Source organism: Acomys minous (assembly GCF_964271855.1).
Source record: "Acomys minous genome assembly, chromosome: 6".
Taxonomy (NCBI): domain Eukaryota; kingdom Metazoa; phylum Chordata; class Mammalia; order Rodentia; family Muridae; genus Acomys; species Acomys minous.
The window spans coordinates 10,513,727-10,534,873 of NC_140487.1; the positions used below are offsets into that span (position 1 = coordinate 10,513,727).

The window sequence follows — 21,147 nt, forward strand, 5'->3', positions numbered from 1 at the left end:
TGATAATATATAGATATTGATATTGAATAACATCTGTAACATATTATTGCACATGATAAATAATTAACACACAAAGAAATAGAAATTGCATTGTAGTTTGTACAGTTTTAAAAACACTACACAGACCAAAAAAGATGAACCTTAAAAATATAACATAAAAGCAAGTCACCGAGAAACAACTTGATTTCACTTACAAGTGGCACATAAAGTACAAAGAGACACAGGAATTAGAGGCTGAGGGAGAGAAAGAAGGGAGTTGCTGTTCAGTGAATATGGAGTTTCAGTTTTGTCAACAAAATTGGCTGAACAGTGTGACTATCCTACACCCTACTATTGAACTGCATGCTTGACGTCTAAGAAGGTGACTTTGAGGCTATGTATATTTTACCACAATTAATTTTTTCTTTTTTCTTTTTTTTAATATATTTTATTAATTTATTCATATTACACCCCCCTGTATATGCTCATAGGGTATCAAGTCACAATTAATTTTTCAAATACTTATCACTGGCCCATGGCTCTGCCTGCATCCCTGAAGGCCTGCTACCACCTGGGACAATCAGATGAAGACACCCCAATCTCCTGCCCGGTGGGACACCCCCCCAGGTAAGCTCAGCAGTGTCAGCGGCACCCTGTCCACTGTGTGCTATCTCCTGGGCCACAGGTTTACCTCCATTACTAGAGGCCTGACAACACCAGGGGCAACCAGATGGCTAAAGGCCAGCATAAGGACACAATCAACAAGAGCCAGAGCAGTGTGGCACCACCAGAACCCAACCACCCTACTACAACAAGCCCTGGCTCTCCTACCACAGCTGAAACACAAGAAATGGCCTTAAATTAAATTTTATGAAGATGAGGGAGGACTTTAAAGAGAAAATGAAAAAATCCCTTCAAGAAATACAGGAAAATACAATCAAACAGGTGAAGGAAATGAGTACAACTGCTCAAAATCTGAAAATGTAAATACAGGCAATAAAGAAAACCCAAACTGAGGCAATCCTGAAGATGGAAAACTCAGGTAAGAGAACAAGAACAGTAGACACATGCATCAGAATACAAGAGATGGAAGAGAGAATCTCAGACATAAAAGATAGAATACATCAGTCAAAGAAAAATTTCAATCTAAAATGTCTCTAATGCAAAAACATCCAGGGAATTTGGAACATTATGAAAAGACTAAACATAATAATAGCATGATAGGATGAACCAGGAGTGGTGGCTCACGCCTTTAATGCCAGCACTCCAGAGGCAAAGGGAAGAGGATTGCTGTGAGTTCAAGGCCAACCTGGTCTACAAAGCAAGTCCAGGGCAGTCAAGGCTACACAGAGAAACCCTGTCTCAAAAAACCAAGAAGAAGGAGAAGGAGAAGGAGAAGGAGAAGGAGAAGAAGAAGAAGAAGAAGAAGAAGAAGAAGAAGAAGAAGAAGAAGAAGAAGAAGAAGAAGAAGAAGGGGAATAGAATAAGGAGATTCCCATTCAAAGAAAATATTTGCAACAAAATCATAGAAGAAAATTTACCTAAGATAAAGAAATATCCATAAACATATGAGAAGCTTACAGAACACCAAATAGATTGGAACAAAAGAGAAAATCTGCCTGCTACATAATCAAAACACTAAATGCACAGAACAAAGAAATAATATTAAAAGACACAAGGCAAAAGGGCCAAGTAACATATAAAGGTAGACCTATTAGGATTATACCAGACTTCTCAACAGACTCTAAAAGCAAGAAGGGCCAAGGCAGATGCCTTGCAGTCTCTAAGAGACCACAGATGCCAGCCCAGACTACTATACCCAGCAAAACTTTCAATCACCATAGATGAAGAAAACAAAATGTTCCATGACAAACCAAAATTAGACAATATATTTCCATAAAGCTAGCCCTTCAAAGGATACTAGAAGAAAAACTCCAAACCAAGGAGGTTAATTGAACCCAAGAAAACACAGTAAAAAATAATTTCACACCAACAAAACCAAAAGAAAGGAGGCACACACAGACATACAGACACATACACACATACACACACACACACACACACACACACACACACACACACACAACCACCACGACATCAAAATAACAAGAATAAACAATCATTCATCATTGATATCTCTCAACATCAATGGACTCAATTCCCCCCCAAAAAAACTCACAGGCTGACAGAATGAAAACAAAATCCATCATTCTGCTGCATACAAGTAACATAGTAACAAAGATAAACATTACCTCAGGGAAAAAATGGCTGGAAAATTTTTCCAAACAAACAGACTCAAGAAGCAAGCTGAAGTAGCCATTCTAATATCTAATAAATAAAGACTTTCAACCAAAATTAACCAAAATAGATGAGGAAGGACACTTCATACTCACCAAAGGAAAAATCTACCAAGATGACATCTCAATTCTGAGTATCTATAGCCCAAAGGCAAGGGCACCTACACTCATAAAAGAAACATTACTAAAGCTTAAGTCACACATTGAACCACACACATTAATAATGGGAGACTTCAGTGTCCCACACTAACCAATGGACATGTCATCAAGACAGAAACTAAACATAGAAATAATGAAACTAACAGATGTTATGACTCAAACGGACCTAACAGATATTTGCAGAGCATGTCACCCAAACACAAAAGAATATACCTTTTCCCCAGCACCTCATGAAACTTTCTCCAAAATTGACCATATAGTTGGCTACAAAGCCAATCTAAAGCAAATACATGAAAATTTAAATAGCCCACTGTCTCATATTAGACCACCATGGATTAAAACTGGATTTCAACAACAGAAGCAAAAGAAAGCCTACATACTTGTGGACACCGAACAACTCTCCTTGATGACTATTGAGTCAAGGAAGAAATTAAAAATGAAATTAAAGACTTTGTAGAATTCAATGAAAATGAATGCACTACATACCCAAACTTATGGGACACAACAAGATCAGTGCTAAGAGGAAAGAAAGCTCATAGCACTAAGTGCTTTCATAAAGAATTTGGAGGTACCCCATACTAGCAACTTAATAGCACACTTGAAAGCTCTAGAACAAAAAGAAGCAAACACACCCAAGAGACGTAGATGGCAGAAAATAATTAAACTCAGGGCTGAAATCAATGAATTAGAAAGAAAGCAGAGAAAACAACAACTGTGGGTGGGGGCATCTCTGTAACAAGCTGGAGACCTAAGTCAGGGTAAGCTCCCGGGAGGATATGAGGGAGCCTATAGCAGAAACTCCCAGTAACAGGGGCCATAGAGACTGAAAAGGACCCCCATAACTACAAAAGACTCTTAGTAGAAAGAGGAAAACACCAACCCACCAACAAAAATTTTGACCCCAAATTTACCTTGCCTACAAAGTCTGTAGGATTAAAGATAGAGCAGATACAGCAGAGTTGAGAAAATGCCTGGCCCAACCCAAAACCCACCCCATGGGAGAGAACAAACCCCTGACACCGTTAATAGTACTCTGCTATGCTTGCAGACAGGAGCCTACCAGAGTTGTCCTCTGAGAGGCTCCACCCAGCAGCACTTCAAAACAGATGCTGAGACTCAAAGCCAAACATTGGGAGATGCATACAGAGTCTTGTGGGAAAGTGGGGTAAGGAGAAAAGAACCTGAAGGAGACAGGATCTCTAGAAGAACAACAGAGCCAACTAACAAGGGCCCAGAGGGACTTGCAGAGACTGAAGCACCAACCAAGGCCTATGCATGGACTGGACCTAAGCCACTCACACGGAAGAAGCCAATGGGCAACTCAGACTTCATGCGGGTCCTCTAGTAATGAGAGCGGAGGCCTGTCTCTGATATGGACTCGGTTGCCAGCTTTTTTTTGTCACTTCCCCTGGTGGGACTGCCTTGCCAAGCTACAAGGAAGAGGACAAGTTCAGTCTTGATGCAATTTGATGAGCTTGGATAAAAGGGAAGAGGGGCTCCCCTTTTCTGAGGAATAAGGGAAGAAGGATGGGGAGAGGGAGGGAAGGTGCAACTGGGAAGAGAGGAGGCATGGGGCTAAGACCATGATGTAAAGTGAAAAAACAAATAAAGAAAAATAAATAAATAAGTACATTAGAAACAGAGAACAGCATAAAGAATCAATGAACCCAAGAATTGATTCTTTGAGAAAATCAACAAGATAGACAAACACTTAACCAAAGTAACTAAAAGGCAAAGAGACAATATCCAAATTACCAAAATAAGAAATGAAAGGGGGAACATAACGACAGACACTGAGGAAATAAAAAAAAAAAATTATTAGGTCTTACTTCATAAACCTGTACTCTACCAAATTGGAAAATCTAAAAATTGGATGATCTTCCTAATAGATAACAGTTACCAAAGTTAAATCAAGATCAAGTAAACTATTTAAATAGACCTATATACTTTAAGGAAATAGAAGTCTTTAAAAGTCTCCCAATGGCGGGGTGCAGAGGGGTAGTAGAAGCCCAGGACCAGAGAGTTGCAGTGCAAAATTCTACCAGGCCTTCAAAGAAAAGCTAACACCAATACTCCTCAAACTGTTCCACAAAAAAAAGCATCTTCAACAAGTGGTGCTGGTCTAACAGGATGCCTGCATGAAAAAGGATACAAATAGATCTATAGCTATCACTTTGCACAAAACTCAAGACTAAGTAGATCAAAGACATCAACATAAAACTGAATATGTTACATCTGACAGGAGAAGTGGGGAATAGGGCTGGAGAGATGACTCAGAAGTTAAGAGCACTGTCTATAGTTTCAAAGTTCCTGAGTTCAATTCCCAGCAACCGCAGGATGACTCATAACTATCTATGAGATAATGAGATCTGGTGCCCTCTTCTGGTGTATAGACACCCACAGGCAGAATACTAAAAAAAAAAAAAAAAAAGTGGAGAATAGCCTTGAATGCATTGGTACAGGATACAGTTTCCTGAGCAGAACACCACAACAGCTCATGCACTAAGATCAACAATTAATAAATGAGATCTCATGAAACAGAAAAGCTTCTGTAAGGCAAAGTACACCATCAAAAGGACAAAACGGCAGCCTACAGAATGGGAAAAGTTCTTCACCAACCCTTCATCCAACAGAGGTCTACTCTCCAAAATATATAAAGAACCCAAGAATTAGACAATAACCAGCCAAACAACCCAATTTTTAAAATGAGGTATAGAACTACACAGATAATTCTTAACAGAGGAATCTTTAATGGCCATGGCTGAAGAGCACTTAAGGAAATGTTCACCATCCCTAGTCATCAGGACAATGCAAATCAAAACGACTCTGAGATTACATCTTAAACCCATCAGAATGGCTAAGATAAAAAAGTCAAGTGACAGCACATGCTGGTGAGGATGTGAAGCAAGAGGAACACTCCCCCATTGCTGGTGGGAATGGAAAATTTTAAAACCACTTTGAAAATCAATGTGGTGCTTTCCCAGAAAATTGAGAACACTTCTACCTCAAGACCCAGATATACCTCTCCTGGGTATATACCCAAAAGGTGCTCCACCATACCACAAAGACATTTGCTCAACTATGTTCATAGAAGCTTCATTTGTAATAGCCAGAAACTGGAAAAAAAACTTTTATGTCCCTCAAGTGAAGAATAGATAAACTGTGGTACATTTACACAATGGAATATTATTCCACTATTAAAAACAATGGCATCATGAAATTTGCAGGTGAATAGATGGAACTAGAAAAAAGAACCCTGAGTGAGGTAACCCAGACCCAGAAAGGCATACATGGTGTGTACTCACTGATAAGCAGATATTAGCCATAATGTACAGGATAACCATGCTACAATCCACAAACCAAAAGAAGCTAAGTAACAAGCAGGGCCCAAAGAAGAATGCTTGAATCACACTGAGAAGTGGAAATAAAATAGACATCTGAGGTGGAAGGAGGGGGTGAATTGGGTGGAAGAGGGGATCGGGAGGGGAACAGAGGGATCAAGTGTGGGGAGGATGGTGCCCCAACTTGAGTCCCATGCCATGAGAGAGAGAGCCCATCCCTAACACTATGAATAATATTCTGCTATACTTCTAGACAGGAAGCTAGCATAACTGTCATCTGAGTGGCTTCACCCAGCAGCTGATGAAAACAGATTCAGAGCCCCACAGGCAAACACTAGGTGTGGCGGGGGGGGGAGCTCTGGGAATCCTGTAGAAGAATGGGATTGGGGGGGCAGAGTGGAAGAATTGAAAGAGCCACAGAGGTCGAGGACCCCACAAGAAAACCTAAGAATCAACTAATCTGGGCCCATAGGGTCTTGCAGAGATCCAACTACCAACCAGAGAGCATGCATAGGACGGACCCAGTTCTACTACAACTTGATATACCAGAGTGAATTGATATCCATGGGAGTTCTCCTCTTCTCTGAGGAGAAAGGGAGATGGGCATAGGGGAGGAGAGGGGAGAGGGAGGGACTGGGAGGAGAGGAGGGAAGGGAAACTCTGATACGAATGTAAAGTAAATAAATTAATAGAAAACACAAGTTATAAGGCATAAGCATCTTAAATGTTACATATACAATAAACATAAAAATAAAAAATGATTTCAGTTTTATAATAAAAACTGTTTATAGGCATTTACCATTAAATGAGAAAAAAATAAACAAGTCCACACTTATTTCAGAATCTTCTCACTTATTGAAAACTGCAGAAAATAAGCATTTCCACCCTCATCTCATATACCCTCTATGGCACTGGCTAGTTTTGTCAACTTGACACAAACTAGAGTTGCCTGGTAAAAAGGCACCTTAACCAGAAGAATTGCGTCCATCAGATTGGCTGGTAGAGAAGTCCACTGGGCTTTTTCAGGATAGTGTCAGATGTGCGGGGGGGGGGGGGGGCGAGGACAGCTCACTATAGACAGTGCACCCCTGGGCAGGTGGTTGTGGGTGGCTTAGGAAAGCAGCTAGTAAACACAACTCCTCCATGGTCTCCGCTCCAGGTGCTGCCTTCCACCCCTACTCCCATTGTTAGGGGATCAACATAAAGACTGTGCTGTACAACTACTACAAATGTGTAGGGGGCTTAGATCCAGGCCATGCAAGCTCTTTGGTTGGTGGGTCAGTCTCTGTGAGCCTCCATGGGCCCAGGTTAGTTTGCTCTGTAGATCTTCTTGTGATGACCTTGATTCCTTTGGCTCCCTCAATCTTCCTCCCACTCTTCCTGAAAACTCTCCCCCCCCCCGCCCCCCCCAGCTTAGCCTATTGTTTCGCTATGGGTCTCTGCATCTATTTCTATCAGCTGTTGCATGCAGCCTCTCAGAAGACAGTCATGCTAGGCTCCTGTCTGCCAGGATAGCAGAGTGTCACTAATAGTGTCAGGGTTTGGGAGGTCTCTCCCATGGGGTGGGTCTCAAGTTGGACCAGTTATTGGTTTGGTTTGCCATCAATCTCGGCTCCATCTTTATCGCTACACTTCTTGTAAGCAAGACAAATTTTGGGTCAAAGGTTTTGTGACTGAGTTGGTGTTGCCCTCCCTCCCCTGGAGGTCCCACCTGGCTACAGGAGATGGAGTAGTCAGGTTCCATATCCACTGCCTCTAGGGATCTGAGCTAGGATCACCCCCATAGACTCCCAGGGGCCTGCTGTATCAGCTGGGAGATTATAAAAGCTGAATATTTCGTTCTTTCCGGAGACTTATCCATGGTAAAGTGGTAAGATTATGATCCAAATGGATACTACAGAATGAGGTCAAAGCACCCTCTGGTTGCCTCCCTACACCTCTGGTGATTACTGTCCACCAAACCACTGTCAGAACACTGGGAGCTTTGTCCATAATTCAAGTTTTTGTTACATATCCAAAAAACAAGCATTTTGTATCTGGAACAAGGTATTCTACTAAAAGTTATATTACTTACACTTGTCAGTATTCATTCATCTGAACGCAGAGAAACTTCAGGAAAATCCTAAGTGGGGTACCATAAATGTCAGTTCTTTCTATTTTAAAAGTAACAGACTATGGCAGCACCATTTTAAGAGAGTCTGAGCTTAGAGACAACAGAAATGAAAGACAGAGAGCTCCAAACAAAGTGTAGTCACTCTGCAAATACATTCCCTGTAAAGAAACTCAAGTCAGTAGCCACAAGAGTTACAGACAACATTTACACCTCTTCCTTGGAAACATTTTAACATCCTCCAGTAGACCAGGAGGGAAAATCCACATTCTAAAAATCAAATTCAGTACATGTATCCGATTCAGTCAGTAACATAAGTATTATGTTCAATGTATTTAATTTGGACAATTTTTCATTAAATAGCTTTTAAAGAATTATACCTTTAATGTATCCATAGTTAAGGGGGTAGGGAGGTAAAGAAGGAGAGATGGAAAAACCAACCACCCCCCACACACATGTAGACATTGCATATACCTGCCTATAATTTACAGTATAATGCACCGAAAACATATCATGCTATTAATTGTAATTACTCAAATGAACCTTGAAAACATAAGCAAATACTAATTCATCAACCTGAAATACTAAAATAATACATCTTAATTGATTTACAGCTAAAATTATATGCACAAAGTAGTTTTCCATATACTCTTATACTTTTTTCTCTGGGTATAACTGAAATTCCAATTCTATTTTGTTAGAATAAAATAAGAATCTTGTAATTACTGTGTTATTAGGGGGAAAGAATAAGAAAATGGTCAACTCTGTCCTTTGAAATACATAGCCTATATTGATATTAGCACAATTATTGACATTAAGATAACTATCAGTCTATCACAAATGATTGGCCAAAAAATGAAAATAGTTCTGAGACCACCGCACACTGTCTCTGTATAAATGAGTTACAGAGACAACATCTTCTTCTACGTTTGACTCAGGAAAACCCCAAAGGCTCATAGGATCTGTTAACATCTACTAACAGATGCTTCCAAAAGTACCATTAACTGCCCTACAAATCTATGACCTCACTAACTTTCTGTAACTCTCACACATATGAAGCTCCTCACTGAAGCTGACCTAACAGGGAAAAGGTTTCTTTGCAGGCTGACACCTTAAGTTCATGTGAACCGAAAGCTAGAAAGTTGTTCAACCTCAGTTAGCACTGGTTGTTTTCTTTCCTATGGTGTTCTTTGAAGAAGGTACCCTGAAAATTTGAAAATATAGTTTATAGATACACTCTTAGACAAAGTACTGCTAATGATGTAATTTGTCTTCTAAGACAGATAAACAGTAGATGGTTGAGGTTTCAACTAACATGAAATCTATACCTCCACCCCTACTTTTTTCCTTTTACTTAAAGAATACATTTTTCAAGCATTTCCCTGGGTTTTTAAGAACTTTAGATACCGTATCAACTTCACTGTGTCTACCCTAGACAAATATCAATAAATTTCTTATGTTTTCTCAAATACTCTACTAATTATTTGGCCCAAGCTAAAGCATAGAAGATTCTCAGGGCAAGAATTGTGGGCAATGTATACCAAATATAGGAGCTTTGAATGTTAGTATCTTTAAACTTCAATAAGATTCTTACCTTTGAATACAGCCACCAGCATTTCTGCAATTGGATGCTATAAATGTTTTAAACAAGATAAGACTAAATAGGTAACATCACTAGTCCCTAGGCACCAATGCCCAGTGACACCAACCAGTCATTATGACAGCACAAAGACCCTTTTTGCATTTCCACATGGTCTCTGGTGAGTTGGCACTCCCCTCCGGACTTTCTGACACATTCATCAGTCCTCCTCATGCCCCAAAACTTAGAAGAACTCTCTGTTGCTGCGTCAGTTATTTTGCAAGCCTACATAATTATCTGCAAATGCAAATGAAGATAATAATGGATATTGGATGGCCACTTAAAGGGATAGTAAACAACATGAAAAAAGTCCCAAAGTCACTCTGCTCTTTGACTTCTTGTCTCCACCCTGATGGGGGCATTAAAGCTACTTTGAAGCCTGTCTTGCCTAATAGCTAGGTATATATAGAGAGAGATTAAAATGCAGAGCCAGACACTGTGGAACACACCTGTAATGCAGCACTCAGTAGCTTAGGAAGTGGGCTTCGAAATGTAAGTCCAGCATAAGTAACAGAGACGCCTTCCCCTCTCAAACACACACACAATTTGGTCCATAGCTATGGGTGATGGATTCTCATGCCTAGAGAGACAGCACAGCAATTTAGAGCTATTGCTTCTCAACAAGAGGACACAAACAAATGTTCAGTTCCCAGCTCCCACACGGGGCAGCTCACAAACAGCTGTAATTGTAGCACCGGGGAATCTGACACCCTCTTTGGCACATATGCACACACACAGTATGCATCCACAAGACACATACATTAAAAAAAATACATCTTTTTAAAATATCTCCAGTGGCAATAAAAGAAAGTATCTGCAGTCAACAATTTATCTTCAGTCTCTCTAACAATTGGCTTTAAATAGAAACTTTCGGCAAAAGCAACATTAAAAACAGAAACTTTAATATTAGAAGTAATGATTTAATAGGCAGCAAATTATCTACTCTTTTACAATACTGCTTAAATAAACTGATGTTCAAGATAATTCTGGTCACAAAAAATAACATTACCATGTGCCTAAACTTTCTGTCTCTGGCCTTTCTGGGCCATAGATATGCCTGTTCCAAACTCAGAAATATTTCATCTTCCCTTTTATCCCTCACTGGGTATCTTATCACAGCTTGGGATTGTGTCTGCAAAGGGGCTGAAAAGGCTTCATGCCAAATATATAAGATATATATCATATAAATTCTTTAAAAAGTAGCAGGTAAGTCTATTTTTCTATCTCTGGACTTTTTGCAGCTCCAGACTGAAGGCAGCAGCTTGGCTGTAACTCCTATAAGCCAGAGCTCTCCAATTTGAAGTACCTAAGTTTATTAAAGGCCTTAATGTTTAAACTGGAGAGAGGAGATTTACCAGTCTCAGTGGGAGTGATAGAGAGAGAGAACACTAGCTGCCCTTCCAGAGATCCAGGTTCAATTCCCAGCACTCACGTGGCCGTTCACAGCCTTTTATCTGTAACTCAAACAGTTTGGGAGGCAGTCCTACACAGGCACGCCTGACTCCTTCCCCTAGGAAGCCAAGTTTCTCATCTGCAGAATGGATGAAGGATTACTATGCAAAGGGCTTAGGCATGGAGGGGCACAAACTCTGGAAATGACAGTTAACAGACTATAGAAAGAATAGAATAATGATCTCATATCCTGCCTGGCTAGGGACAGACGATCTGCCCATCAACAAGTCTAATCTAAGGAAGCAGGCCCATGTTGCCTATCACCAGGCAGACTTCTACAAAAGTGAGCAGAGGTTGTAGCTCAGTTTCCTACACTGCTTCCCCAAATGAACTACCACATACTTAAACACAGCTAAACATAAAGAACTAGCAGTGTGCAGAGATATTACCAGAAACCAAAAGGTGGAAGACGAATCCATCTGCTATAAGGGTGTAAGGGGACAGGAACCCTAACACAATCCTAGGTCACTAGAAAATAAAAATTGCAAACCTGTAGTTTATACCTAGCTCTTTGATATATGTTTTATTAAGTTCAAATGATACTAATATTTAATTAGCTTCTGACATTTCTAAATTGAAGGAATTTACATTTAAGTTGACAATTCCAAGATCCCATAAAAAGTTAGAAGACAGTCCACAGATGGCCCACACTCCACTATAGCAGCAACAGACTAGGATAAATAATTCATTGACTTATTTTGTGTCTCTGACTCTGACCACAGGATTGAGTAACCACTACTGGGTCCTCATTAGGAGCTAAAGGCTAGGAGCAAAGAAGAAATAATCACAAAACTAAGGAAAATTAAGCAAAGTGGTTAAGTAGATAAAGGAGCTTGATGCCTATGCTGATGAACCAAATCCTACATGTTCTCCTATAACCTACATCCATGAACTGTGGCAAGCATGTATACACACACAGAGGCACACAGTTTTTAAATGTAATAAACTAAGGAAAATTAAGACTCTGTAGTTTATCTTTCCACCTACCCAACTCTGTAGGCCAGCTTCTCTCTCACAGGGATGCCTTTCATGAACTCTTAGTCCAGTGCTAGCCCTGGCCATATAATGCTCTGATGCCATGTTCTTGACTATTCATCCCTTAGAAGGAATGACTTGTTCCCCGCACCTGGAAGTTCACGATACTAACGAGTATAATTACCATATTTCATTTGTGCCACCTGTTTTTTAAAAAAATGTTTAGGAGAAACATATATGAATAGGCATATATATGCATATATACATACATATAATCATGCTGCCACACAAAGTGGAAAGATTAATATTATTGCTTCTAACTGGTCAAAGGTAAATTCTCCTGAGTTGTGTTGGTGGACTCATCCTTCCTTCAAGAAAGTAATTGAGTGTGTTTTGTGCATTGGTCAGAATGCTAGGAAAAATAAGAACCCACATGAAAATCAAAATGGTTTAAGGAAATCTTAACAATAGAACTGTATAAAGTTGTATAAATGGCTTAAGATAGTGGAGAGGCGTAACTAGCTGATTTACTGTCTTAAAGTCCCATCTTCCTACCAGTGTTTTCCCCAACACAATCTTAGATCACTAAAAAAAAGAAAAATAGGTAAAGGCAGAAGGCAGAAGCAAGACCACGACTTGAACAGGTGAATTTTGGTCAACTTCTTCCAGAGAACACACACTAGAAATGGTGGAGAGTTGGGGCTGGAGAGGTGGCTCAGTGATTAAGACAGCTTGGTGCTCTTACAGAGGACAAGAGTTTTGTTTCTAGCACCCACTTCAGGGGCTACAACTGCCTTTAACTCCACCTCCAGGTAACCAACACCCTCTGCTGGCTTCCTCAGGCATTTACACACACACACACACACACACACACACACACACACACACACACATACACCCCAACACCAACACGAACAATTAAAATAACAAAACTTTTTAAAAAATGAATTAAAAGGTAGAAAGTATCTCTGTGATCCACTGACTTGGAGTTTGTTGGTAAATACCCAAGAGTGGAATCACTGGGTCATATGGTAGATCTGCTTTTAATTTTGTGATTAATTTTTATATTGATATTGTGTAGTGGCTAGGCAAATTTACATCACCAACTGCAGGTTTCTTTTTGTCTATATCCAGTATTTTTTATTATCTGTTTTCTTAATGATTTCCAGTCCAACCAAGGTGAGATAGAATGTCTATGTAGTTTTAATTTGCATTTCTCTGATGCCAATTGAGGCTAAGGATGTTTTTATGGGTTCACTGGTGATTATACTTTATCTTTTGAAACTGCATGTTTATTTCATTGGCCTATTTATTGGCATATATATCAATATGAATATATATTGATATATCAGTAGAAGCAAACTGTCTAGGGGAATAATAAAGGGGCTGCTGAGAGGAGGGGAAATAAAGGAAGAGTGAGAGCATAAAGGAGAGCATCTGCTAAATATACACTAGTATGAAAACATTCTCATGTGACACTTATCCTGTACAATTAGTACACATAATAAACTTCAAGTTGAAAAGTGAATCTGAACAAACATGCAGAAAATGACCAGTCTGTAATGAAATCTTTAGTTGTTTATTTAAATGGGAGGACATTATGATTATTTAAATGAAGAGACATTACATTTACTCTCAGAACTGGTTTCTCAACATAAAATATTACTAAATTTTCATACAAAACCATATGCCTACTTCCCTTTTTTCTTGTGGAATCTAACAGAAAGTTTCATGTCAAGATATTTCCTCTAATGTTTTGTAGACTTGATAGATCTAGTCAGTTCCATCATAAACATCAGGGTAACTTCCCCCACAGGGTTAGAGTGGTTTCCTCAGTCAATTAGTCTGTTGTGTGTAGCACGTAAAACACACTGGGGCTGGGGAGGTGCTCAACGGATAAAGCACTGATGAGAACGCCACACTAGAGATCAGATGCAGCACCCACATACATCCCAGGTAGGCTACCTTCTCAAAAATGTCAGTGCTGGGAAAGTGGAGATAAGAGATCTGGGAGCAAGCTGGCCAGAAAGGCTGGCCCCTATTGGTGAGTTCTAGATTCACTGGAGAAAAGGCTGCCTCACTAAATAAGGTGGAGATTAAGTGGGGACCTCCAGGCTGCCACATACACGTTGCGGGCAGGGGGCTTAAGTCAAGTCTCGCTGATGCTGGAGCTTAGTTTTCAGCTAGGCTGGCAGCCAGTAAGAACCAGTAATCCTATCTCTACCACCCATCAACTACCTCTGGGGTTACAGGCGTTGCAGGGTGGAGCTCAGCTAGTCATGTGAGCACTGGGGATCTGAACTCAGGTCCTCACATTTGTGCGATAAGCACTCTTCTACACTGAGTCTAGCTCAATTTCATCCATTTGTCTGCAAGAAAAGATCAGACACCCCCACCTTTTTGTTTTCTTTTTTGCTTGTTTGTTTGTGACAGAGTCTCACTATATATATAGCTCTAGCTGTACTGGATCTCACTATGTAGACCAGGCTGGCCTCGAACTCACATACATCTGCCTGCCTCTGCCTCCTGAGTGATGGAATTAAAGGTGTGCACCACTCTGAATTCCCTATGCATTGGGTAGTGTTCTGTTGAGAAAGCAGGGACCAGGGAGGGGTGTCCACTAAAGGGCTGAAGGATGAGGAGCTGGAGATTGTTGATGTGGAAAGACAATGTGAACAGTCTCACCAAAAGAGACCCTGCTGTTTTCCTTTCTTTCTTTCTTTCTTTCTTTCTTTCTTTCTTTTTCTTTTCTTGTCTGGCTCTTCCACATCTTCCCAACCACTTTGGGTTTGAAAGTTCAGAATACAATGAACACTTCCTGTGTACAATTACTTCTTCAGTAAGCACACCTACTCTGGGGACTTCAAATACACCAATGAGCTGATTGCATACAAAAATCTCTCTCTACCTCTAACTCACACATCTGACTACTCACTAGCTGATCCTCCACTGTGAAGATCTGAGCTCTTCCAGGCTAATACAGCATCTTCACCCAGGGCCTGCCCCACCCTCTCTTATCTGATGCCAGCAGGGCTTGGGGCACAGCTGCTCACTTTCTCCAAAGACCCGTATATATCAGTCAATTAAGAAATAAAGACAATGACAACAATAAAAACTGAACTATTTGATTCTGAGAAAACTGTCCACTGCTTCCGGTTGTGTCGATGTCTGGAGACATTCTAGATTCTGTCCTTTCTAGCACAGTTCTTCAGCTTTTCATTAGAGTAAAGTTTTTCACTTTTTCCAAATACAACAGACTCTAATCACATGTGCCCAGGTCTACTCTGAGTGCTACTTGATACATTCTAAAAAATTTTAATTACCTACTTACCAAAGTATTAAGTCCCAAACTGGTTATGTCTTCTCTCCATGGAAAATACAGAGTAAGAAATATCTCACCGGCTTCCCCTCTCAGGCTGTCTCCAATTGTCCTATGCCACAAACAGGTAATTTTTTCCTCTCTTTATATGTTGTATCTGCCAGAACAACTAACTTCAGCCAAATATAGTTAACTACCCCTACCTTTATGCAAAGAAGGGACCAGGTCTTATCTGTGTATCATCAGGTGAGGCAGGCCTGGAATGTTATCAGGTGATAAGGCAGAAATACTTTAAATTTTTTAAGGAGTCACTAAACTTGGAGTGATGTGAGCTCCTTGTGCATACACTGTGTTGATTATCCGCTATCAATAGGTCTCACTACCTGCCATGGGGTGTGGCCTTGCCCTGGGCCATATAAAAGAACAGACCCTCCACATGGCGCTCTCTCTCTCTCTCCCCTTGTCTATCTTTCTACCTCTCTCTACCTCTCTACCTTTCACTACTTTTTATCTCTCTCTCTCTCTCTCTCTCTCTATATATATATATATAATATAAGAGAGAGAGAGAGAGAGATATCCACCTGTGTCTCCAGAGATGGTTCCTGTATTTCTCTATTAAACCTCTTAAGTGGAAAAAAATATAGGTCTCACTGGGAGCTATATGCTATATTTTCCTGATCATACTGAAAAAGGAAATTACATGGGATAAGGTGTTTTCAGACTCTGCCCTGTTGGCTTGTAACTCTGATAGTTTTAACTAATTCAGGAATTACCCTCATTCCAATTTTGAATATATCTCTGCAGTATGAATATCATAACCCTGTTGTTTCCTCCTCTCATATTTTTGTTTGTTTTCAACATCCCATGTTTACACTTAGAGGTTGGAAATTAAAACAAATAAACAATGATTAACAGAATGGCCAATCTGAACTTCTTAAGTTCTCAGATAACTTTGCCCCTACCGTACAGTGGGCATCCATCATCAGGGTGAGCATGAGTATCAACACCACTACACAGTTCTCAAAGGTCTATAACGTGTGTTTCGCCCCCAAAACAATACAGGCTTCCATCAGAGAGGCTCACAGACACACGGACAAGCACCATCTAGTGGCGGAAAGACTTACTGACTGTGGGTGCAGCAGATGCAGAGGACTTAGGATCCAAACCCAAGCCACAGACAGCTCTTGTGCAGGACCTGATTTTGTTAACAAATGTAATCACGCAGCTACTGTTTCCAGGGTAGGCCAGGTTTCAGGTCATGGTAGAATCCACAGTGACTGGGACAGTGCAGTGCGGGCTGACTTAGCATCCTGTGAACCACTTGAAGTACAACAGAGTAAACAATGTCTGTACTTGACATTCAGTCTGCCAGGAATGGGACCACAGTTACATATGTTATAACCCGTTTAACCCTCAAAATAACTAGTAAACAATGAGTCAATTACCCACTATCTAAGATACTGACCTTCTGATATTAAATAATTTAAGTAACATAAGCTAATAGCATCATCACTCATATATCTATTATCGATCACTGTGTCCTGAGACAAATGGGAGGTAAATCAAGTACAACAATAAGTGGAGTGTCTAAAAATACACATTAAGCTGTGTATAATATGGATGTAAGACACACTAGCTAGATAGCAGAAAATCTCTCAGACTGAATGAACCACATTGTAGCTAAAAGGGGACAGGCCCCATCTTAGTCTGGAACCTGGTGAGGTGAGTTTAAAAGACCATGGAGTTTAGGATCAGATCTAAGTAAAAACCAAGGCTAGCAAACAGTATAACTCAAGCCAAGGCCTCCAATAGCTGGACAGAGTGCTGGACCAGGACCACAAGTGTCCATGCAGACACGCCTTCTTCTCACCAAGCCTGCAAGTCCTGTCCTGAAATAACTTTTGGTCTGGTGGAAAAGTTGACAGACCAATAGATCGTTCTGCCACACAGAAAAAGGTGGATTAACCTATAACAAGCTTCAGGCAAAGGGGAGAAGTTTCCTCTTCACAATAGAGGCCTTCGTAAGTCATTATTCTAATGTTAATATCCAAACACATTCTTTCTCTGCCTCCCTACCTGAGAGATAAATGGGTGTGGGCTGGGGCTTGCTTTTGGGGTGCTGCTTCCCAGCACAGAGGATCTTTTCAGAATAGTTCCATTCTCTGCGTCCTCTCACAGTCACAGAATTAGAACAATCCTACCTTCAGAACTGAGGGGTGTAACACGATGGCACAGCTTAATGAAAGAGGACAATACTTTCTAAATCCCAGGTCTAGGGCTGGGGCTGGGGCTGGGGCTGGGGCTGAAGTCCTTGGTAAGGCTTGGCTATGTTGTTCAGGGCCCCAGGTCTGAAACCCAGAGCCACTATTTTTTGTAAACTAGTAATAATGAAAAATGCAATCCCAAGTCTGCAATAACCATATAATAGACTGTTTAGGTTTACAAGTAACAAGAAAGAAGAAAGAGAAAGGAAAGTAGGTCTTCCTCTTTCCCTTCCTGGAAATGTTAGTTTTGTCATTAGTAAGGGGATCAGTAAGGTATCTGTAAACATTGAGGCAGAGAATGATGGATAAAGACAGCTCTGAGGCCCAGAGAGGTGAAGGAGAACATCTACGGTGGTTTGAATGAAAGGGCCCCCATAGTCGCATAGGGACTGGCACTATTAGGAGGTGTGGCCTTGTTGGAGGAAGTGTGTCAATATGGGTAGGCTTTAAGGTTTCAGAAGATCAAGCCAGGCTCGGTGTCACTTTCTCTTCCGGGTGTCTGCTGATCTAAATGTAGAACTCTCGAGCACCATGTCAGCCTGCACGCTGCCATGCTCCATGCCATGATGATAATGGACTAAACCTGTGAAATGGAAGCCAGCTCCAATGAAATGGTTCTCTTTATAAGAGTTTCTGTGGTCGTGGTGTCTCTTCACAGCAATATAAACCCTAACTGAGACAGCACCTGTGTCTAGCAGTAGCCCTGCCGAGAGCCTAGAGCCAAAGCAGAAGGCTAGAACAGTAGACCATGGCAGTGGTGTCAGGAGGGTAACAGTGTGCCAGAGACAAGTGTGCAAAGAATACTGGGTGCAAGAACCCAGACTCCATGAGTACTGATTCTGAGTGACGCTGTTCAGAGACCAAGTATGTCAAAGTGAGTACTGATTCTGAGTGACGCTGTTCAGAGACCAAGTATGTCAAAGGACCAAAGTATGTCAAAAGGAAAAGAGACAGTAACAGAAACTGGTTACAGATAGATACTTAAAAAGGAAGGGGGAGAACATGGAAAGGAAAAAAACTGGAAAATAAGGCTAGAATTTGAGTTAACAAATAAATTCATGAAAACAAGACAACAGATAAGACAAAGACTAGACAGATAAGAAAACAATTTCCATGTAACACCCTGTGTGTACGTCTGTCTGTTTTTCTCTCTCCCTGGCTGTATTTCTCTCTCTTCCTTTCTTTTCTGTCTCTCTATTGTCTCTTACTGTTACCGTCTCTGTGTGTGCATATATGTGTGTGTGCACATGCATACACACACATACACACAGGCTTGCACACATGAATGCTCCTTCACTCTGTCCTGAAGATCTAGGAATGACAACCTACAAATGGCAATAATCATATCTTGTGCCCAGATTATCTCTTCTATTTTTCTCCAAAACAAATATAAATAGAAACCCAGGAGAAATTGCTGATAATGATGCAGAAGTAGAATAATGAGACTGAACACCTTAGAAAGTAATTGAGTGCTCAAAACATGACCCACTGGCTGGGTATGGTGGTGGCACAGGCCTGTAATCCCAGCAACTTGGGGACATCGGAACTGGAAGATCATGTGCTCAAGATTATTCAAGATGACACAGGAAATTCCAATCCACCCGGGGCTACATAAGACCTTGTATAAAAAACAAATGAACAACAAAACAAAACAAAAAAATATCACAATACACATATGCCAAAGAATTACAGACTTCGCTTCAGCCTGAGAATCTTTCACAGGGACCACTGAGTATGAAAAATGATAACAGGGGCGGGAATGGTGGTCCATACCTATAATCCCAGCATTTGGGAAACTAAGCTTGGAGGATTGCCACAAGTCTGGCCTGTGCTGCACAGTGATTGCCAAGTCAGTCAGACACAGAGAAACTTGACGGTAACAGTAAATACAACTAGCGAATTATTCTCCCCTTAGTAGAAAGGGAAACCAAGAGTCTGGAGTGGTATTCGAGGCTGAGGCCGAACTCCAGAGTTGCAACATGCCTTTCCAAAAGTGCTCATTAACTATCAGAGGAAATAACTTCGCAGCAAAGAATCCCGTCAGAAACAAACTCGTTCATAACTATGTGATCAGAATGAGAATCATCAGTGCAAAACAAATGAAAAATTAAGTGCTATCTAATAGGCTACACTAAGAAACGCCCAGCCGCTCCTGTGATAATCTAGCCAAGGAAATGAGTACCTCAAACTCACAAAGAACAATGGACAGACCCAACGGAAGGGACAAAATAACCTCATGAAGCCCTCAAAAGTATCAGTCATAGAAGTCCAAAAGAGATGGAAGAACTTTCCAGATTGAAAGGGTGCAGAGAGACAAGCACTTCAGTGCAAGACATGATCGTAGATTAAGATTTTGTTCCAGATCAAATTCCTGGAGGCACTGATGAGATCTGAGCCAGGGCTGGCACTGACATGGTGGTACTGTACCAGGGTCTGGCCACTTAACGCAGTTTCTCATTTGGATGTCCATCCATAGTTATGTAAGAGAACATCTCTGTACACAGAAAATACACACTGACATGTTTCACTCAAAGAGTGAACCACATCATGAGTGAGTGAGCAACTGAATAACTCAAACAATTGAAGGGAGGCTGAGCAGAAATTTCACTTTTTCTGTAATTTGAAGTTATCTTAAAATAAAGTTTCTAAGTAAAAAAATAAAAAGTGCTGGGCCTGTGAGAGGGTTGTGCATATGAAGTATTTGTTTTTCTTTGGAACCAATGAAAATGGAAGCATTCGGCTTAAAGAGACGCACATGCACTGGGGAGAAAAGGCCAAGGGATGACAGCCTGAGTGCACCATGCCTCAGAAATCACACTGGAGGAAAAGGCTGGCCGGGAACCACAGGACAGGGGGGCAATGAGAAAGCAATGGGTCATGCTGGTAATGACACATTAGGACTTGAGGTCTTTGAAAGCACTAGGATTCAGAGAGCTGCCGGACCTGTAGACGAGCCGACTAGCTTTCACAATAACTAAAGTGAGGAATGTGTAAGGTGATGTATGTGAGCATGATGAAAATGGTAACACATAAAGCAACACATTCCTGAAGTGGGGTTAGAATGAGAAGGAAAGTCACGCTGATATCAAGCTGTTCCCGTCCATCGTCCATCGACACTAAAGCTAGAGCCTGAGATAGTAGGTTTAGATTCTGCATTTTGCTTGCTAGGCAACAGGAAGATATTAAAGGATTTGAAAGCAATATCCTGGTTGCAGGAGAGATTAGGAGAGATTAGAGGCAGGAAGATCAGCTAGGAGATTAGTGTAATAAGATTATGAGGCTTGAAATAAAAGCAGAAGAGAGAACTAAAGAGCGATTCATAACGTGCTATGAATTTGACAGGATTTTCTAACTGAAGACAGGTAAAGGGAGGGATGGATAAAGGTTATTATGATTGTATGTGGGTAACCTTAAGAAACGCTGAGCTCCATCAGGAGGAAGACAAGTTGAACCAGAGGTCTCAATCAACAACCGATCCTTCAGTGGCGTAGTCTTTCTCATCATCCTGACCACACTGTTGAAAACAGTTATTACATCACAGCCTTCTGCTGGGACTTCACCAACACACGGCTTTATCCTCACAAGCTGTAACTATCCCCATCGAAACACTTC

General features: G+C 40.8%; 1 protein-coding gene across 10 annotated transcripts in view; it reads right to left on the minus strand.

Moving 5' to 3' along the window:
• Positions 1-21,147, minus strand: part of ST7 (suppression of tumorigenicity 7) — a 233,115-nt gene that overhangs the window by 192,137 nt on the left and 19,831 nt on the right. The window contains exon 1 of one of the 10 annotated variants that reach the window (XM_084785759.1): positions 16,396-16,414. The exons of 7 other annotated variants lie outside the window; for them this stretch is intronic. In XM_084785759.1, the coding sequence (XP_084641885.1) occupies position 16,396 (1 nt within the window). In that variant the 5' untranslated portion in view covers positions 16,397-16,414. Of the gene's footprint in view, positions 1-9,480; positions 9,518-16,395; positions 16,415-21,147 lie in introns of those variants that run through there. 2 more of the 10 variants (XM_084785757.1, XM_084785756.1) reach the window with 2 other exon arrangements.